Genomic DNA, 18,072 nt, shown 5'->3' with positions numbered 1-18,072 from the left:
CATGTATCAACCAAAGTAATGTTTAAATCAGTCCTGACTAGAGCCAAGATACAATTTTTATAAATACAGTTATGACCCAAATATTATTTCAGGTTCTTAGTCATTTAAACTATTTACTTTAACCTTAGTCTTAAAATGCAAAGTTTTTACCAGCTTTGCAAAGCTTACAGGCCCACAGTTTCTCCAGGAGATACACAGTATTAACATAAATGAATTTTTAACTACTCACTCTGGAGAGCTGGAGAATTATTCAGGAAATATGGTCACATAAGTCAAGTTTAACTAGCTTTATGACAGTTTACCTCTGCATTAGGAGAAATAGAATGTGGGCCACATGTAATTTTAAATTTTCTAGTAGCCGCATTAAAAACAAAGGTGAAATTAATTTGAATAAAATTATTTAATCCAACATGTGCCAAATACCATTTCAACATGTAAACAATATAAAAACATATATTAATAAGATATTTTATATTCTTTTCTTCATATTAAGTCTTCAAAATCTGGTGTGTATTTTCTACTTATTACACATTCAGTTTGGATGCTAATGTTCTTTGGACGTACTTGATCTGTATTTAGAGTTCATACAATTTACAGTTGAAAGCCTAGATTCACATACAGTTGCAGACATACTTAATTTCTTTTCAATAACTGAAACATTATTGCTTTAACTTTACATTAAAATTAAAACCCGGGGCACCTGGCCAGCTCAGTTTGAAGAGCATGCAACTGTTGATCTCAGGGTCATGAGTTCAAGCTCCACGTTGGGCATAGAGATTACTAAAAATACATACATATATATATATATATACACACACACACACACACGTATATATATATATACGTATATATACTGAAAAAAAAACCCACCACCAGTTTCTCAGTCACACCAACCACATTGCGAGTTCTTGATAAACTACGTGTGTGGCTAGTGGGTTCTGTTGTGAACAGGCTTACCTGTTTTTAACTTGAGAGCCTGTCTCAGCCATAAAAGTATCTTCTGGAAGAGTTCTGGTTTGTTTGATCAGCTGTGAAAGGGAAAGGAGGAAATGAGAGCTTCATAAATCTAGTCTCTTCTGTGTCCCAAATACACATTCTGCCCTCTGAAATCCCAAATTCTAAAGTTCAGTGCCTCTGTACCCAAAGGAAATGTCATGTACATAAAAATGTTACTATTGTGTGAGAAATTGCCAGCTCAGTGTTTCACAACTAATTTTGTACTAGTACAGTTTTTAAAATTGTTTTGACAAATGCAGAAATACAAAGTGTACTTCATAGGAAATAGAATATTATGCTTACTGAAGTTACTAAAATGCACCTTATCACTTTCAAAAATGAATCTTTGGTTTTCTCTCAGTAGAGGGCTAGCCTTGGGAAAACTCGAGCTCCTGCCATCAAAATAAGTTATTTATTCATATGCTTGCATCTGCTGCTTTTTTTTTTCCTCCAGGTACTTAGGCACCATACCCAACATGGGGCTTGAACTCATGACCCTGAGGTTGAGAGTCATTTGCTCTACCAACTAAGCCAGTGAGGCACCCCTGCATCTGCTTCTTGAAACTCTTTCTACCTCTACTCTATTTTCGGCAGTTGGTTCCTGGGTTCTAAGTGTTGTGAGCAACCGGTTAAATAATGCTAAAGAATATAATGATATTCTCATGCTTACGTTCAGTTTTCATAAATTGGACCATACTGTCTGCCACTTACTGAGTCTTTACTATAGGCCAGGAGTGAAGCCAAGTGTGTTAAGTCTGTATTTTAGTGCTTCTCAACTTTCTTCTTTGTCGTGGCACACGAAGTAGGACTTACACAGCAACCTGCGATCAGGGGACTCCAGTCACCTCTGGCCATGACTGGCATATTGGCTTGCGCGGGCTGCCGTAACAGATACTACGGACTGGGTGGTTTAAGCAACAGAAATATAGTTTCTCAGTTCTGGAGGCGAAAAGTCCAAAATCAAGTTGTTGGCAGGGTTGGTTTCTTCTGAGGCCTCCTGACCTCTTTCCTCCCTGTGTCTTCACATGGTCTTCCCTCTGTGTGTTTTGTCCTAATCTTATAAGGACACCAGTCAATACTGGATTAGGGTTCACCCTAATCCTAATGACCACATTTTCACTTAGTTACCTCTCTAAAGGCCCTATCTTCAAACACAGTCACTACCTGAGGGTACTGGGGGTTAGGACGTCAACATGAATTTGGTGGGGGACACAATTGAGCCTATAATAACCAGCATCTGGAATGAGGAGGAAAGCAGTGTCTGGGAGGCATCTACAACCTGAATGAAGCACGGTCTTATTTTACTTAATCTTCGTGACATTTCTATGGGGTAGGTAATGTGCCTATTTTGCAGATGAGAACACTGAGGCCCAAACAGATGAAGTGTCTTGCCCAAGGTCACACAGTAATTGGCAAAGCCAGACTGATGCATAGGGCCAGCTGATTCCACTATGCTGCTTCCACCAGATGGGCTTTCCATCACCAGTCTTTTGATACTTTAAGCTGGATTTCTATTTACATATGATCTGCTTGATGTAATCGAAAATTTTTGACTAAAATTGAGGGTCTGAGGCACCTGGCTGTTTCAGTCAGTAGAGCATACAACTCCTGATCTTGGGGTTCATGGGTTCAAGCCCCATGTTGGGCATAGAGCTTACTTAAAAATTGATCTGTCTGACATTTAGCACACAAACTTTTTACATAAAACAATAATTGTAAAAGGCACATAGTCCTACAGAAATGATAACTACCATATTAATATTCATATTGGAATTTTACTACTATTGATTTAAAGTTTAACAGAAATTTACCTGTTGGAAGTTACTGCTAACATGAAAATGTCTTAACATGAGCTTCTGTGAGCCTTTTTTTCAAACTCCTGACTGAGGATATTTTACGTTTAGGGCAGACTTTTTTTGGTGGGGGAGAGGGGGCGAGAGAGTGCGCAAGCAGGGGAGGTGGGGGAAGGCAGAGGGAGAGAAAGAATCTTAAGTAGGCTCCATGCCCAGCTTGGAGCCTGATGTGGGACTCGATCCCACAACCCTGAGATCATGACCTGAGCTAAAACCAAGAGTCGGACACTTAACCGACTGAGCCACCCAGGCACCCCTTGTTTGATTTTTGCTACCCTTATTTGTTAAGCCTTGAGGTGAATTATTATCCTCACTTTCAGACTAAAATAAGCCTAAATTCTTAAGAATTGAAAGAAAACTCTTGGTCTTACTTTTGTAAACAGCAGGCTTGGAGGAATGACCCCGAAAAAATCCCCCTTGCCTTTTGTAAATAGCAGATGTCAAGGAATGACCTCTAAAAGAAGCAGGAATGTCACTGTGATAGTTTATCTAGCTTTCAAATTCTTTGCACATAATTAAGCAACAAACACTTGTTGGCTGTAATATATATATATAATATATATATTGTATATATATAACATATAAATACACTGTTTATTTAAAATCCTTGTCACTTAAAATGTTCCACAGTAGGAGAGCTTTTATTTTTATTTTTTTAAAAGATTTTTTTATTTTTATTTGAGAGAGAACACGTGAGAGAAAGAGAGCGAGAACACGAGCAGTGGGAGAGGGGCAGAGGGAGAGAAAGAAGCAGGCTCCACACTGAGCAAGGAGCCCAATGAGGGACTTGATCCCGGGACCCTGGGATCATGACCTGGGCTGAAGGCAGACGCTTGACTGACTGAGCCACCCAGGTGCCCTGGAGAGCTTTTAAACTAAAGTTCATTAAATAATATTTTCAACACAAAATGTAGGAACTTGAACGTGTTTAGGTAACATTAGCAAGACTTTGTAGCCTTTCTCTTTTCTCTTTTTTTTTGTTACATGAGTCTGAAAAGTACTACTATATCCAATATGACATGCAGAAAGAGGGAAAAATTTGAGCAGGGGTTAAGTCAGGGAACTAACTTCCTTGGTCTTAGAGTATGGGTTTATTATTTATTTTGAATTTTAGTATCCATAGATTAGCATCTTAATATCCAGTAGATCATTTAAAATACGGATTTGAAGATTTTCCAAAAGAATAGTTTGGCTTTTGGTTTTAGTTCATAGTATTTTTATCCTTGTTGAACGAAAAGTTAAACTGAAGCTGCCTTAGGCTAAATTGGAGTTAAAAACAAAACTCTACATTTTAAAAAATCTCCCTCTCATAGATAATCCTAGTATGATTAAGTGGCTTCTGGACAAATTTTACCTATAATCTTAGTGTTTGAAGTATAAAAGCACTCATTAACAAAAACACAGGGAAGTATTTAAATTGATCCTGATCCTACGTGTATTTTTAATCTCTGTCCCCTGTGTTACCTTGGTCTATGAAATCAGCATATTTTCATTTCTGGAGACAGTACTGGAATAGAAAGCAGCATATAGAGGAATAAGTTTGCAGGGACGAGTAGAAAAGAATGAGGGACCCAAATTTTTGGTTCACTCAGTCTTGTCGGCTGAGAGAGAGAGCTAGAAGCCTTTCTTGATAGGCGCCCCCCCCCCCCCAGCCCCATCCATCCCCACCTGCTGTCAGTTTCACCTCAAACTATTTTGAATCCACCCACCTCTCCCATCCCCACTACTACATCATCATCTTCTCTTGCCTGGGCCCCTGCCAAGGCCTGACCCAGCCTTTCTACCCCCCCCCCACCCCTTTCTCCACTGGCAGTGGTGATCAGTTTGGGCTCATCACTGTGCCTTTAGCGGCAAGCAGAGGGTCTTGCTTAACGAATGGAGATTGTGTTATTAAGGCATGATCATGTCTCTGCTTAAAATCCTCCTCAGAATAAAATCCAAAACGCAGCTTCCTCTTGGGCCCCTTTCCCATTCTCACTTCCATCCACACTGGCTTCCTTGCTGTTCCCCAAGCACACTCAGCAATACCCTGCCTGAAGGCTGGAGGCAGGTGGTTTCGCAGGCTTGGAAGGTTTCAGCCCCTACTCTGTCGGACTAATGTCTGCTCATCTGTCAGAATTCAGTGTAAGTGTCACCTCCTCGGGGAGGCCTTCCCTGACCATCTAATTGCAGTCAAGCCACGCTGTCCTATCTGCTCACAGCACTCTACACTTTGGACTCCGCTCATAATTATATTGACATCAGGAACTGTGTCCGCTTGGTCCCACTGCAGCCATAGCTCCCGGCCCAGGACTGTGGGTGTGCTCTCTGACCTCACAGACCTACTGGTGGAAGGCCGTATCCCAGGGTGGCTGAGACACGTCACCTGCAGTGCAAGGGATGGCACTGCTGGGACACAGAACACAGTGTGGGTTAGAGGAAAGGGATCCTGTCTTAATGCCTTGGGGTTTGGGCCTTTGAGTCTGTACATTTCTTAGAGTGACCAACATTGAATGATAGGATTTTAGAATTGAAATGGGCTGAGGAGGTTGAGTTATTAAACTGCCTCCATTTAGAAATGATAAGGCTCAAGCATGGTGGTTGGCGACTTTTTCCAAGGTCACACTAAGCTAGTGAAGCAAAGCTGGAATCTGGCCACACCTGGATTATAGACCAGTAGACTCTTCATTGCTTTATGCTCCAGTGTGTATCTTTAATAGGCAGAGAGTGAAACTCGGAGTCAGCAGATTTTCAGCATTGAAGTCATTATTCTGTGATCTTTTTTAAAGACAAATTTTACCATTTATCATTCAGAGGGCCACATACTCCTGTTTGGCTGCAATGGCAGTCACTGAGTCAAGGGCCAGATCCTGTTGGGCCTTTGCAAATACACTGATTCGGACCAGCCCGTTGTTGACATCTGCTCATGAAAGGGAAGTGCATGAGGTGATTCTAAAAGCCTGGGAGCCCATTTCCCCTGGACTTTAGAATACTTTTTACACTGTGTATTTAAATATGGGTGTGGCTGATTTGGGGCACATTCATTTCGAGCCAAATGACAAGTCACACTCAAGAGCTAGGAAGGGCCCCGGCTGGGAGGCTGCCCTAGTTTCCTGAGTGTGACCTGGCTGAATTCCCTGGCTCTCTGGCAGAGAACAGGCATTTCCCCTTGCCTGCCTTCCCCCGCCTGCTTCTCAGCTCCGGCTGGGAGCAGTGAGTGTTCAGGTCTTATGGGTCTCTAGGGGTTTCCAGGGGAAAGCAAATGGAGAATAAAGAGGAAGGGCGAACCACAGGGCACCCAACTCCTTCTGGTCCCTGCATCTCAAGGACAGGGACCCTCCCCTTTATTCCTCTGTTTTGTTAATGTTTCTCATGTAACCGTGTCACTTCCTCTAAACAAGAAACCACTTCTTCAAATGCCAGCCTTTCATCTGTCACACTGGGCCACACTGGTGGGGTGGAGAGCACACAGACCTGGCTGGGCCCCACACTAGCTCGCGCTGCCACTTGCTGTCCATCGTGCTGCAAGTTACAGAACCTCTGTGACCCTCAGTTTCTCTTCCAGTAAAAACGGGACTGTTGTGATCATTGAAATTAAGCTTATACTCATAGTAGCTGCTCAATAAATGAGAATTGATGTTTTATTAATTAGTTGAATGACCTTGGGTACCTTCACATTCAGCCCTGTTTCCTTATCAAGAATTTGAGGAAGTGGATCCCAAAGGTCCCTCAAAGCCCTTTTCAGTATTGACAGTTCTGTGGGTCCTCTCTCCAAAGCCCACTTTAACACCAGAGATCTAACCTCTCTCCCACACACCCTTCCTATTTCCCCTTCGCAGCGGTCGAACCCCACCCTAACCCCCACCCCACCAAGACCCTCTTGTCCTCTCACTTCTCATGCCGCTATGGAAGCTGCCGACTGCCAAGTTCCCAGGACTTTAATCCGTGCCCATCGCCCTCAGCCCGGGTCTAGGGGCAGACTTGTCGCAGGGGAGGCGGATCCCGATCCTCGAGGCGGATCCATCGTGGGAGCCCTGGCCGGGCCGTGGATCTCCTGGTAGGAGGGGTGAAGAGAGCACCTACGGACCCGCCAGCTTCTGCAAACTTCTTGCCCAGCCCGAGCGCCCTACCCGCCGGGCGCTCGGAAGCGGCTCGCAGAGTCGGTACCGCGCGAGAGCGGGTGGCCTCGCCCGCCCGGGATGGGCTAGCTCCGCACACGCGGGCACCGGGATGCAGCCGGGAGCCCCAGAGCCTGAGCTCCTCGGCCCCCGCCAGCCCCGCCCGGGTGTCCGACCCTCACGCGGAACAAGGCGTCCGCAGCGCCACGCCCTCGGGCACCACCCAGCAGACGTAGGCAGCCCTGGAGCTGCCCCGAGCCCGGGATCGCGGGGTAATGAGATGCTAATGAGGCGCGAATAAAGCCTCTCGGGCCCCGCGCGCGGCGCCGAAGCCCACACCCCGCCGAACTCCCCGGCCGGGCGCAGCCGGCGCGCCGCCCCGCGTCCGCCGCTTTCCCTCCGCGTCTCCTTCGGCTCCCCTTCGTCCGCCCCCGCCCTCCCCCACCCGCCTGGTCGGAGACGCCCGCGGGGCGGGAAGCGGCCCTCCCCGCCCGCCGGAGGCCCGGTAAGTCGTCCCGCGGCGCCAGCTGCGCGCCCCCTGCCCGCCGGGGGTGGGGGCGGGGGCTCGCTTCCGGGGAAGCGCCGTCCCGGGCGCTCGGGAACTCCTCCTGGCGGGTCCGGCCCGTCTCCCCTCGCCCCCGCCCTGCTCAGCCCGTCTCCAGACTTTCGCGTCCAGAGCGTGGATGTCCACCCCCCGCCCCACTCACCCCGGTGCCAGTGGTCCAGCTCCCTCTCCATCCTTCCACACTGCTCTCCCCCCCCCCACCCACCCCGCACATCCTTTGTCCTGGCCTTTCCAGGCTGAGTCGCCCCTCTCTACCCCTTCTCTGAGATCTTCCTCCTTCCATTCCCCGAACCCTCAAGAGAGACCTTTGCCCTTCCTGATTGATGTTCCGGCTGCCCGCATCCAGGTGACCCGCAGCGGGTAACTTTAGTCTCCTCCTCCCTCGGCCCGGCCCGCTGGGCTCCAGCCGGGTCCGGTGGGGTGGCCGAGTGCGCGCGGGGGTCAGCTCCAAGGACCTGTCCCCATCGATGCCACCTAATAACCCCGTGGGCAACCCCGACCTCCGCACCCTCTTATTTCTCCCGGTCCCAGCGTGAGAAGGCCCCCACTCGACACCCCTCAAGTTGCGTGGGGGCTCGAGCGAGGGAGAGGGGCACAAAGGGAGGCCTTGTCTCGGGAGATTCCTGGGAGAGCGGCCCCGGCGCCCGGGGTGGGGGGTGGGGTGGGGCGGGGCGTCGCTGCGAGTGGGAGGAAGCTGGGGGGAGCGAACCCAGGCTGTCGCCACCCTCCCCTCCCCCGACCGCTCTCGAGGCCCACCCGAGCAGCCGCAGTCACAGGGGAAGTGTTCTGACCACAGTGAGTCAGAAATAGACCCAGTCCTCTGTCACCTCAGGCAGTCGCAACATCCTCTGGGTTGTTTGTTGAGGGGTTTGGGTAGTGGGAACGGGAACCTAGGGAGTTAGAGATGGTCTCCTCCTCCTCAGGAGGCAATCACGGGTTCTAGGGAGGACAGCTTTGCTCCTGGCATGAGACATACGCCACGCTTAGTGGGGCACTGGGGTCCCCGAGGGGTGCCCGCACAGGGAGGTGTGGAGGGTCTCCAGAGGGGAGAGCAGCTGGGATTGCAGGTATTAGGTCTGTCTCTCTCTGCCCGGCAAGGAAAACTCTCCTCCCGGCTGCCTGCCCTCTCCACGTCTGAGATATTCTGCCATGCCCAGCTTCCGGGGTCCCATCAAGGCAGGGTCGGAATTCCTGTGCCCAGTGCCCCAGAGATGGAGGGGAGCTTGGAGCTCCCTGGACAGGAAAGCTGAGCTGGAGGCTCCCTGTCTTCCCTCCTGCCCCCTGTGCCCAAGACTGCTGATTTTTCACTTCCAAATTTGGCAAATTTCACTTGGAGTGGAAGGAAGAGCAGTTGTCTCTGGAGCAGATTGGGAGTGGGCTGGGGGAGAGGAGAGAGCAGAGCCAATCAGGGGTGGACGCAGAGCCCCCTGGGGACACCAGCCTGCTTTCTTCTCCTCCCCATCCTTTTCCTTTCTACCTTTCTCCAGCCTCCTCCCCTTCTCTTCCCTCCTCCTCTCCAGCAGCTGCAGGCCTCTGCTGGGGAGCTCCCTGCCTGGGAGCCTCGGCCGCCTCCATGGCTTCACCCACCTCCACCAACCCAGCGCATGCCCACTTTGAGAGCTTCCTGCAGGCCCAGCTGTGCCAGGATGTGCTGAGCAGCTTCCAGGGGCTATGCGAGGCCCTAGGGCTAGAGCCCGGTGGGGGCCTACCCCAGTACCGCAAGATGAAGGCCCAGCTCAACTACTGGAGTGCCAAGTCGCTGTGGGCCAAGCTGGACAAGCGAGCAGGCCAGCCCGTCTACCAGCAGGGCCGGGCCTGCACCAACACCAAGGTGGACACACGCTGCCTGGGACGGGGCTTGGACGGCTGGGGGGAGTCAGAGGAGGGAGACGGGATGCCATGCCCATACTGCCTTGTGTGTTCGCAGTGCCTGGTGGTGGGTGCTGGACCCTGTGGGCTGCGGGCGGCTGCGGAGCTGGCCCTGCTGGGGGCCCGTGTGGTGCTGGTGGAGAAGCGCACCAAGTTCTCGCGCCACAACGTGCTGCACCTCTGGCCCTTCACCATCCATGACCTTAGGGCACTTGGCGCCAAGAAGTTCTATGGGCGCTTCTGCACAGGGACCCTGGACCACATCAGTGAGCACCACCTGGTGGCCTAGAGGGGCGGGTGAGCCTGGGCCTACAGACAGGCCAGTGGGGGGCTGCTGGGACGGCCAAGAGGCAGAGGGGACAAGATGCACTTTAGCCAGGGGACCTGCAGGACTCACGTTCCTCATCTGCAAAATGGGCAGTGGACCCGAGGGACCTGTAAGACCTCTTCCAGCTCTGACCGGGAGCCCACTGGTGCTTGGGGGCCCTGTGCTGCGTCCCTGGGGCCCCTGTTCCTAATCTCCTCTCCCTTCCAGGCATCCGGCAGCTTCAGCTGCTTTTGTTGAAAGTGGCATTACTGCTCGGGGTGGAAATTCACTGGGGTGTCACTTTCACCGGCCTCCAGCCCCCTCCCAAAAAGGGTAAGTACCTCTCTGCTCCCCAGACTCCCATCTGCCAAGGATATCTTGGCCCGTGGAAGAAAAAGGGTGGGATTGGGAGTCAACTTAGTCGCCCTTGTGCAACCACACTGAGCCTCATTTTGAGCATCTGTAAAATATGTCCTTCCTTACCTACTTTCCACAGCTGTTTTGAAGGCTTAAGTTGATAGACAATGTGTCATTGCTTGCTAAACTGTCAACTGCAAAGGGCTTCACGCATTTGTTTGTTTCCTTGGCTTGTCCTGGGAATGTACAGGCCCCTTCAGACACCCACACCTTTGTGCCTCTCACACCTTCTGCCCCAGGGAGTGGCTGGCGTGCCCAGCTCCAGCCCAGCCCCCCAGCCCAACTGGCCAACTATGAATTTGATGTTCTCATCTCTGCTGCCGGAGGTAAATTCGTCCCTGAAGGTGAGTGACCCCTTCCTTCGAAGAAGCCAGCATCTTAGGCTCCTCCTGCGCCCTTCTAGGCTGTTATGCCCCTCATTCTCTTGCTGATACCTACCGACCCTCACTTGCCCCCACTTCTAGGCTTCACAGTGCGAGAAATGCGTGGCAAACTGGCCATTGGCATCACGGTCAACTTTGTGAATGGACGCACAATGGAAGAGACGCAGGTGCCTGAGATCAGCGGCGTGGCCAGGATCTACAATCAGAGCTTCTTCCAGAGTCTGCTCAAAGCCACAGGTCGGGACACCCTCTCACAGGGTCTCCCCTCCCTCCAGCTGACTGTGGGTTGGTTCCTCCCTCTCCCTCGTGGGCCTGGGACAGAGGGCCCATTGTGCCACCAGAACTCCTGGGCCCCTGTGTAGGGGGCACCCACCGCAGTCTAAACTGTGACCCCAGCTCTCAGAGGTCAGGCACGGCTGGGTGTTTGGAGAGGTGACACAGAATGAGGAGGAGACGCATCTCGCCCCCCCCCCGGTGGTGTCCCCGCAGGCATTGATCTGGAGAACATCGTGTACTATAAGGATGACACCCACTACTTTGTGATGACAGCCAAGAAGCAGTGCCTGCTGCGGCTGGGGGTGCTGCGTCAGGTGGGGCCCGGGCCCGGGCAGGGAGGGAGGGGCTGGGCGGTGGGCCCTGCGAGGTGGAGGCCAGCCCTGGACACAGTGTCTCCCCCTGGTGTGGAGGGAGACTGTCCTCTTCTGCCGTTGCCCTGACATTTTCTCCACCTCAGCAAGCCCTTCTCCCCTGGGGTTTACAGGACAACCTGAACCATATTCTGGGCTAAACACCTGCTACCAGCCACAGAGTTACGTATGTAAGCTCCACGAGGGCAGGGGTTTTGTCTCTTTGCCCTTTTTGCTTGCTGAAGATGCCCCGCACCTAGAATGGTACCTGGTGCGTAGTCAGCACCTGGTAAATATTTGCTGAACGAACTAGTTGAAAACCTACTATGTGCTAGGTATTGTGATGAGAACTTTACGTGCATTTTCTCATCTGAATTCTCATGAGTACCTCGGGGAGTTAGGTATGTCATCTCTAAATGATGGGGAAACTGAGGCTGAGAAGTTCAGGTCTTACCCAAAACAAGTGCACAGTAACAGTAATGGAACTGGGCCTTGGGGGCGGGGAGCCCCAGCAGCAGGGGGAGTGCTGAGGAAGCTGCTGGAGGGTGGGGAGGCAGGATGTTCAGATTCTAGTCCAGCCCAGTTACCCTGCTGGTTCTGCTCTGTTGGCTTGTAGGACTGGCCGGAGATCGACCGGCTGTTGGGCAGCGCCAATGTGGTGCCCGAGGCTCTGCAGCGCTTCGTCCGGGCAGCTGCTGACTTCGCCACCCACGGCAAGCTCGGGAAGCTGGAGTTTGCCCGGGACGCCCACGGGCGGCCTGACATCTCTGCCTTTGATTTCACAAGCATGATGCGGGCAGAGAGTTCTGCTCGAGTGCAGGAGAAGCATGGCGCCCGCCTGCTGCTGGGGCTGGTGGGGGACTGCCTGGTGGAGGTGAGGGGGCCAGGGCTCCCTGAATGGGGGGGGAGAGGTTGAGCTTCCTGGGGCTTCCAGAAACGGGAACTCCTTGTAAAGAGGTGCAGGGGTTCCATGGTTGGGGGGAGGAAGGTTGCCTCCTAGGAAGGAGGGGGTGAAAAGGTTTGCTGGTTGTGGGGAGGAGCTGAGGGCTGCTTGGTGTGGTGTGGGGCCCCCCTCAGCTATGATTTGGGGGGCATCAGGGCTTGGGCACTCCTGTTGGACTCTCACTGAACTGTTCCCTATCTTTTTGCCCCTGCAGCCCTTCTGGCCCCTGGGCACTGGAGTGGCTCGGGGCTTCTTGGCAGCCTTTGATGCCGCCTGGATGGTGAAGCGGTGGGCAGAGGGTGCTGGGCCCCTAGAAGTGTTGGCTGAGCGGTGAGGCCCGAGTTGGGGGGTGGGGAGGGCAGGGCTAGAAACAGGACAAGGATCAGGAAGAGGGTGGGGGGTTCTGGGTGAATAGATGGGGGGCATGGGTGAGAGAATCCAGGAAGGCCTGGCAGTTCTCGAGGGGTGGGTGCTGATGGGTGCCCTCCCACACGAGCCCCTGCCCTCACACTTACTCCCTCAGGGAGAGCTTGTACCAGCTCCTCTCCCAGACCTCCCCAGAAAACATGCACCGCAACGTGGCGCAGTACGGGCTGGACCCAGCCACCCGCTACCCCACCCTGAACCTCCGGGCGGTGACTCCCAATCAGGTCAGACCCCCTGGCACCCACCGGACTCCCCAGGGCAGGCCCCTACCCAAGGGCTGAGGCGGGTGGTCAGCCTGTCTGGAGACCTGAAAGGGGCCGCCTTAGGTACGAGACCTGTATGACGTGGCAGCCAAGGAGCCTGTGAGGAGGAACAGCGACAAGATAGACGGCGGAAATCCAGCCACGGGTGAGCAAGCCTTCCTCGGCAGGGGGTGGGGGGGTTGCCCAAAATATTCGCCACCCAGTGTGGCGCCAGCACCAGCCACCGGCACAGCGGCAGCCCCGGGCTGGAGGGTGGATGGTGGGCAAGTCCGGGGCCTCCAGGAGGTGCCGGGGCAGCGGAGCGCCGAGCGGGGCCCATCCGTGCGCCAGACGCGTGTCGCCACACCCCCTCCAGAGCCCTCCCAGCCTTGCAGGCCGCAGACCCGCCCTCCCTTTGAGCCTCCGGGCCTCCCCCGTCCCTCGGTTCACAGCCTCCCGCCCTCTTCTGGCTAGCAGTGCTACCACTCGACTCGTTCGTCCACTTTATTCCAGGAGACAACTGGGATGAAGGCAGTGCTGCTCAGTGAGCACTGAGTTGGTGCCCCTGTAGGGATGGGCCCTGCCTCTCCCCCCTCTCCCCCCCCGCCCCCCCCAGACTGAGCCCCGGGCACTGGGCGCGCGTGGAGCCGGCGCCCCGGGGTGCAGCACAGCCTCCTCTCTCGGGCTCGGCAGGCAGCCAGGAGTTGTTGCGCTGGTGCCAGGAGCAGACCGCTGGGTACCCGGGCGTCCACGTCACCGACCTGTCCTCCTCCTGGGCTGACGGGCGGGCCCTGTGCGCCCTGCTGCACCGGCTGCGGCCCGGCCTGCTGTGAGTTCAGATCAGGCTCAGCGGTCCCTGGCAGGCCACACCTCTCTCGTGCCTCTGCCCCCTCCCCCCACCTCCGGCAGCGGGGACTGGGGCGGGGGGGGGGGGGGGGGGGGGCGGGCACTGTGTAGGGGTCACCCCCGGTTGAGGGCGCCAGTGCCATCATTTGCTGGTAGTCTTTGTGCCCAAGTCACTGCCCCTCCCTGAGTCTTGTGGGAGTCAGATGCATTCAGTAGGGAGCCCCCCAAGGCCAGAAAGTTGTTGGTGGGCGGGTGGGGAGCCGGGGGGTGGGTGTATAGCAGAGCATAAACCCCTCATGCCCTGTCCTCCCTTGGGCCCCACTAGCCCCTGCCCGCTACTCACTCCTCATCCTCTCCCCCTTCAGTGGGGTCAGGTGCTGGTCTTGCATTGGCTTTTCTCCCCGACACCCCACAGGGAACCGTCAGAGCTGCAAGGGCTGGGGGCCCTGGAAGCCACTGCTTGGGCACTAAAGATTGCGGAGTATGAGCTGGGCATCACGCCCATGCTGTCCGCAAAGGCGGTGGTGGCAGGGAGCGACCCACTGGGCCTCATCGCATACCTCAGCCAATTCCATAGCACCTTCAAGAACGTGCCCCACAGCCCAGGTGGCCTGCAGGGTAGGTGCGGGGGAGGGACAGCTGGGAGCGGCACCCCGGGCCGGGCCGTGGCTGTCCGTTCAGGACATACAGCACTGATTCACCACCCACTTGGACACCCCCCCCCCCCGCAGGCCCTGCCAGCCAAGGCTTTCCCGGGACCCCCAGTGCTGTGCTATTCCTTGGCAAACTGCAGAGGACCCTGCAACGGACCCGGGCCCAGGTGGCGAGTCTGGGCAGGGTTGGAGCTGGGCAGTGGGGGTCCCTGGGGTGATGGGGAGGACATTCCTAATGGGAGTAGGGCTGTAGCTCAGAGCCCCATGCCGAGTGTAGGACTTGTTGCAGGAAAATGGGGAGGATACTGGTGGCAAGAAGCTGCGCCTGGAGGTAAATGCATGTAGGGCTGCAGAGGCCCCTGCTCTTTCCTGCATCCTATAACCCCCCTATCCAGGTTCCCTTCCTGGCTCACATCTTTCAGATTTTTCTGTTCTGCACACATAGCCACTCTCCAGCCCCTCCTGCCCCTCCACCTCCCTCCCTGAGCACTTACCTCCTTAGGTAGAGGCTAAGACCCCAAGTACCGAGGAGCCACCTGTCCCGGAGTCTGGTGTACCCCCGACACCCCCATCCCAACACCAGGAGGTGAGAAAGTGGGCCCTGTCTGCAGACAGAGGCCTGGGGAGGGCAAGAAGGGGTGTTTCAAGGAGGACAATCTTGGCCACTGGCCTTGACTCCAGCGGACCCTGTGGTCTGGGGGTTGGTGCAGGCTGGTGCCGGGGACCTGTGTGCACTCTGTGGGGAACACCTCTACGTCCTGGAACGCTCCTGTGCCGATGGCCGTTTCTTTCACCGGAGCTGCTTCCGCTGCCACAGCTGTGAGGCCATATTGTGGCCCGGTGGCTACGGGCAGCACCCAGGAGACGGTAAGCGGGCCTGGCCGTCGGGGGGCAAGGAACTTGAAACTGGAGGGCAACTGGGGTCTGGGGCACAAGGTGGCAACAGGCGCAAGATGGCACTCTCTTGTCCTGAGTTCAAGGTCTTCTCTGTCCCCTCCAAATCCCCAAATGTGGGGCTAAGGAACCAGGAGGCCAGCAGAAATTCACCTGCGAATCAAGTCCTGTCACCCCTGCCCTCGCTGATAAATGGAGTATCTGGGCATCGGGCTGCCTACGGCTCATGTCTTCTCCCCTCCTCCACCCTGCCCAGGACACTTCTACTGCCTCCAGCACCTGCCCCAGACAGGTCCCAAAGAGGATGGCACTGACCCCTGCCCTGAGAGTCAGGTAAAAACTATGAAACTGTGTGCTGGGGTGTGGGCAAGAGTAAAGGGGTCTCTCCAAGCCCAGCAGACTTTGCTGGGGGTAACTGAATGTTCTCCTTTGGAAGGAAAGCTCCATGAAGGCAGAGATTTTTCTTACCGATGTATCTCAAGTGTGTCAAACGCTGCCTAACACTGTTCAGTAAACGGCATCAGTGAATGAATACTTGGGTGAATACAGGGTCCACATTTGTCTAAAGGGGCAGCCTCGGCCCCACAATGGGCAGGTCACTGACCAGACTACATGGTGGCTTTTCCAGGACGTCCCCACACCGGATGAAAATAGCATGCCATCGGGGCCCTCAACTTCTGTCGTCCCCCAGGAGGGGACCAGTCCTGTCCCAAACCCCAGCCAGCCTACCCGCCAGCTGATCCGCCTCTCCAGCCCAGAACGCCAGCGGCTGTCCTCCCTTAATCTGACCCCTGACCCGGAACTGGAGCCTCCACCCAAGCCTCCCCGCAGCTGCTCGGCCTTGGCCCGCCAGGCCCTGGAGGGCAGCTTTGTAGGTTGGGGAATGCCAGTCCAGAGCTCTCAAGGTACCTGCTTTGCCCAGACGTGCTCACCCAGGGTGGGGATGCAGTGGGTGGTACTGGGATTCCTGAAAAGGGGAATGCTGGGGAATGGAAAGGGAGGCCGTGGGGCCCAGGCCATGTCTACTCCTCTGTGCAGTTGTGGCCATGGAGGAGGAGCAGGAACAGAGTCCCTCCTCCAGTGAGGAGGAAAAGGAAGCAGAGGAAACTGTGGCTTTGCACTCAGACACGGAGGAGGTGAGAAGGAACCTGGCCACCTATCCCGCTGAAGCCAGCACACATCCTCTAAATATGCCTCACTGCCCACCACAGGAAAAACCTATAGAATGCTCCCTCCTCTGAGCCTGTCTCTCAGAATGTCTTCTCACCCAATCTGACTCAGGTCTCTAAGCCTGTCTCTTCTACCAGAACTTACCCTGTGTCTCCAGCCCAGGAAGCTTTGACCCCGCTTCTCCAGCCCCTATCCAACGGTGGGGAGGCGAGGGGGGGGCAGACTGACTGGCCTGACCCTGCCATAGGCTCTGCTGACCTTGGCCAAGAACTCAGGCACCATGAGCAAGTACCCAACATGGCGTCGGACTCTGTTGCGCCGCGCTAGGGAGGAGGAGATGAAGCGGTTCTGCAAGGCCCAGGTGAGGTCTACGGGTTCGCCGTTCTGATGGGGTCAGAGTTCTGACGCGGAATTGGGGTTTCTCCAGAGCTCTGTACTTGAGCAGTCCAGAGACTCCTGGGCCTTCTGTCTTGTGCCCCTCAGGCTGTCCAGCGGCGACTAAATGAAATTGAGACTGCTCTAGGGGAGCTGGAGGCTGAGGGCACGAAGGTGGAGCTGGCCTTGAGAAGCCAGAGCAGTGAGTAAAGACAGGAGGGACAAGCTACGACATCCCTCCACCTCCCAGCGCTCCCTCAGACCACCAGACTTTGTCCCCAGCAGGCTTCACTCCTCATGCTCCTGACACCTGACCCCCCTCGCCCATTCCTCCTTCCCGTCAGGATCCCCAGAACAGCACAAGGCACTGGGGCTGGAACAGCTGCTACAGCTCGTTCAGAAGAAAAACAACCTACTGGCGGAGGAAGCTGAGCTCATGCTCACGTAAGGGGCAGTGGGTGGTGACGGTTGGCACCGAAGCCAGAGCCCAGCTGGGTCCTCGGGCACCCTGGACAGCTGTGACTCTTCAACCCCTGCCCTCCACAGGGTGAAAGAGCTGAACCTGCAGGAGGAACAGTGGCAGCTGGACCAGGAGCTACGAAGCTACGTAAACCAGGAAGGTAGGTGGGCCATACACACAGCCTCTGACCTCGGATACTGACCAAGCACATGGTCCTCTAGTCCGAGTGCCTCTGAGGCATTTCAGGAGGAAGCCAGAGAATGGGGCTCCAAGCCCCTACTTTGCCTTCAGTTCAGTCAGGGCTGCACAGCTGGGCTTTTACGTTAAGCTTCCTTACTTTAAAGATGGTGCTGCTGCTGGGGCGCCTGGCTGGCTCAGCTGGAAGACCGTGTGACCCTTGATCTCAAGGTCATGATTTCAAGCCCCATGCTGGGCACAGAAATTGCACATATATCGTATGTATTATCAATCTAGACTACAATAAAAATGGTGCTGCTGAAGAGTGCTAGCAAACCACTGGTGTGGACAGAGCCAATCTTACAGATGAGGAAACAAAGCCCAAATCGTGGAAGTCACATAGGCTGGGATTAAGCTGTGCCTTTCCTGCCTCCCTGCCCAAGTCCCTGTTCTCTAAGCTTTGTTGTCTTCTTCAGGAGCCCTAAAGACCCCTGCCGATCGGCAGGCTGAGGACCAGCTCCTGAAGAAGCTGGTGGATGTGGTGAACCAGCGAGATGAACTTATCCGCTTCCAGGAGGAACGCAGGCTCAGTGAGCTGGCCTTGGAGCCAGGGGCCCAGGGCTAAAAGAGAATGGGCTGTCTGCCCTCTAAGATCCCTACACGGAAAACCACCTCACCCCAGGACTGTGCTACCCTGCTCCTCTGGTCTGCCTGGGAGGAGGCCTCACTGTTTACAATAAAAATGCTTCTGCCACAGACAGGGCTTAGGCTGC

The 18,072-nt window shown here is 54.5% G+C and overlaps 1 protein-coding gene across 4 annotated transcripts; it reads left to right on the top strand.

Annotated features, from left to right (window-relative positions):
• The first annotated feature begins 6,908 nt into the window (after positions 1 to 6,908).
• On the top strand, positions 6,909 to 18,055 carry MICAL1 (microtubule associated monooxygenase, calponin and LIM domain containing 1). 4 transcript variants are annotated; one of them, XM_064597968.1, is made up of 25 exons: positions 6,909 to 7,451; positions 9,032 to 9,342; positions 9,439 to 9,646; positions 9,916 to 10,020; positions 10,344 to 10,448; positions 10,569 to 10,724; positions 10,977 to 11,077; positions 11,730 to 11,987; positions 12,271 to 12,386; positions 12,580 to 12,706; positions 12,809 to 12,890; positions 13,418 to 13,553; positions 13,986 to 14,188; positions 14,302 to 14,390; positions 14,513 to 14,554; positions 14,726 to 14,809; positions 14,934 to 15,090; positions 15,374 to 15,450; positions 15,809 to 16,022; positions 16,156 to 16,253; positions 16,535 to 16,648; positions 16,771 to 16,864; positions 17,007 to 17,106; positions 17,209 to 17,282; positions 17,776 to 18,055. In XM_064597968.1, the coding sequence occupies exons 2-25, from the start codon at positions 9,085 to 9,087 to the stop codon at positions 17,922 to 17,924; spliced, it is 3,147 nt and encodes a 1,048-aa protein (XP_064454038.1). In that variant the 5' UTR covers positions 6,909 to 7,451; positions 9,032 to 9,084; the 3' UTR covers positions 17,925 to 18,055. The 4 variants fall into 4 exon arrangements, with proteins under 4 accessions (XP_064454038.1, XP_045721245.1, XP_054361468.1 ...); XM_045865289.3 differs by having other exon boundaries at positions 6,911 to 7,451; positions 15,746 to 16,022; XM_054505493.2 differs by having other exon boundaries at positions 6,911 to 7,451; positions 8,999 to 9,342; positions 15,746 to 16,022.
• The last annotated feature ends 17 nt before the right edge of the window (positions 18,056 to 18,072 follow it).

Source organism: Mirounga angustirostris, unplaced genomic scaffold (assembly GCF_029215605.1).
Source record: "Mirounga angustirostris isolate CCGP_5_RB_7025 unplaced genomic scaffold, mMirAng1.0.hap1 SCAF_8, whole genome shotgun sequence".
NCBI lineage: Eukaryota > Metazoa > Chordata > Mammalia > Carnivora > Phocidae > Mirounga > Mirounga angustirostris.
Note: the sequence above shows the minus strand (reverse complement) of the source record. Positions and strands in the feature narration are given on the sequence as shown.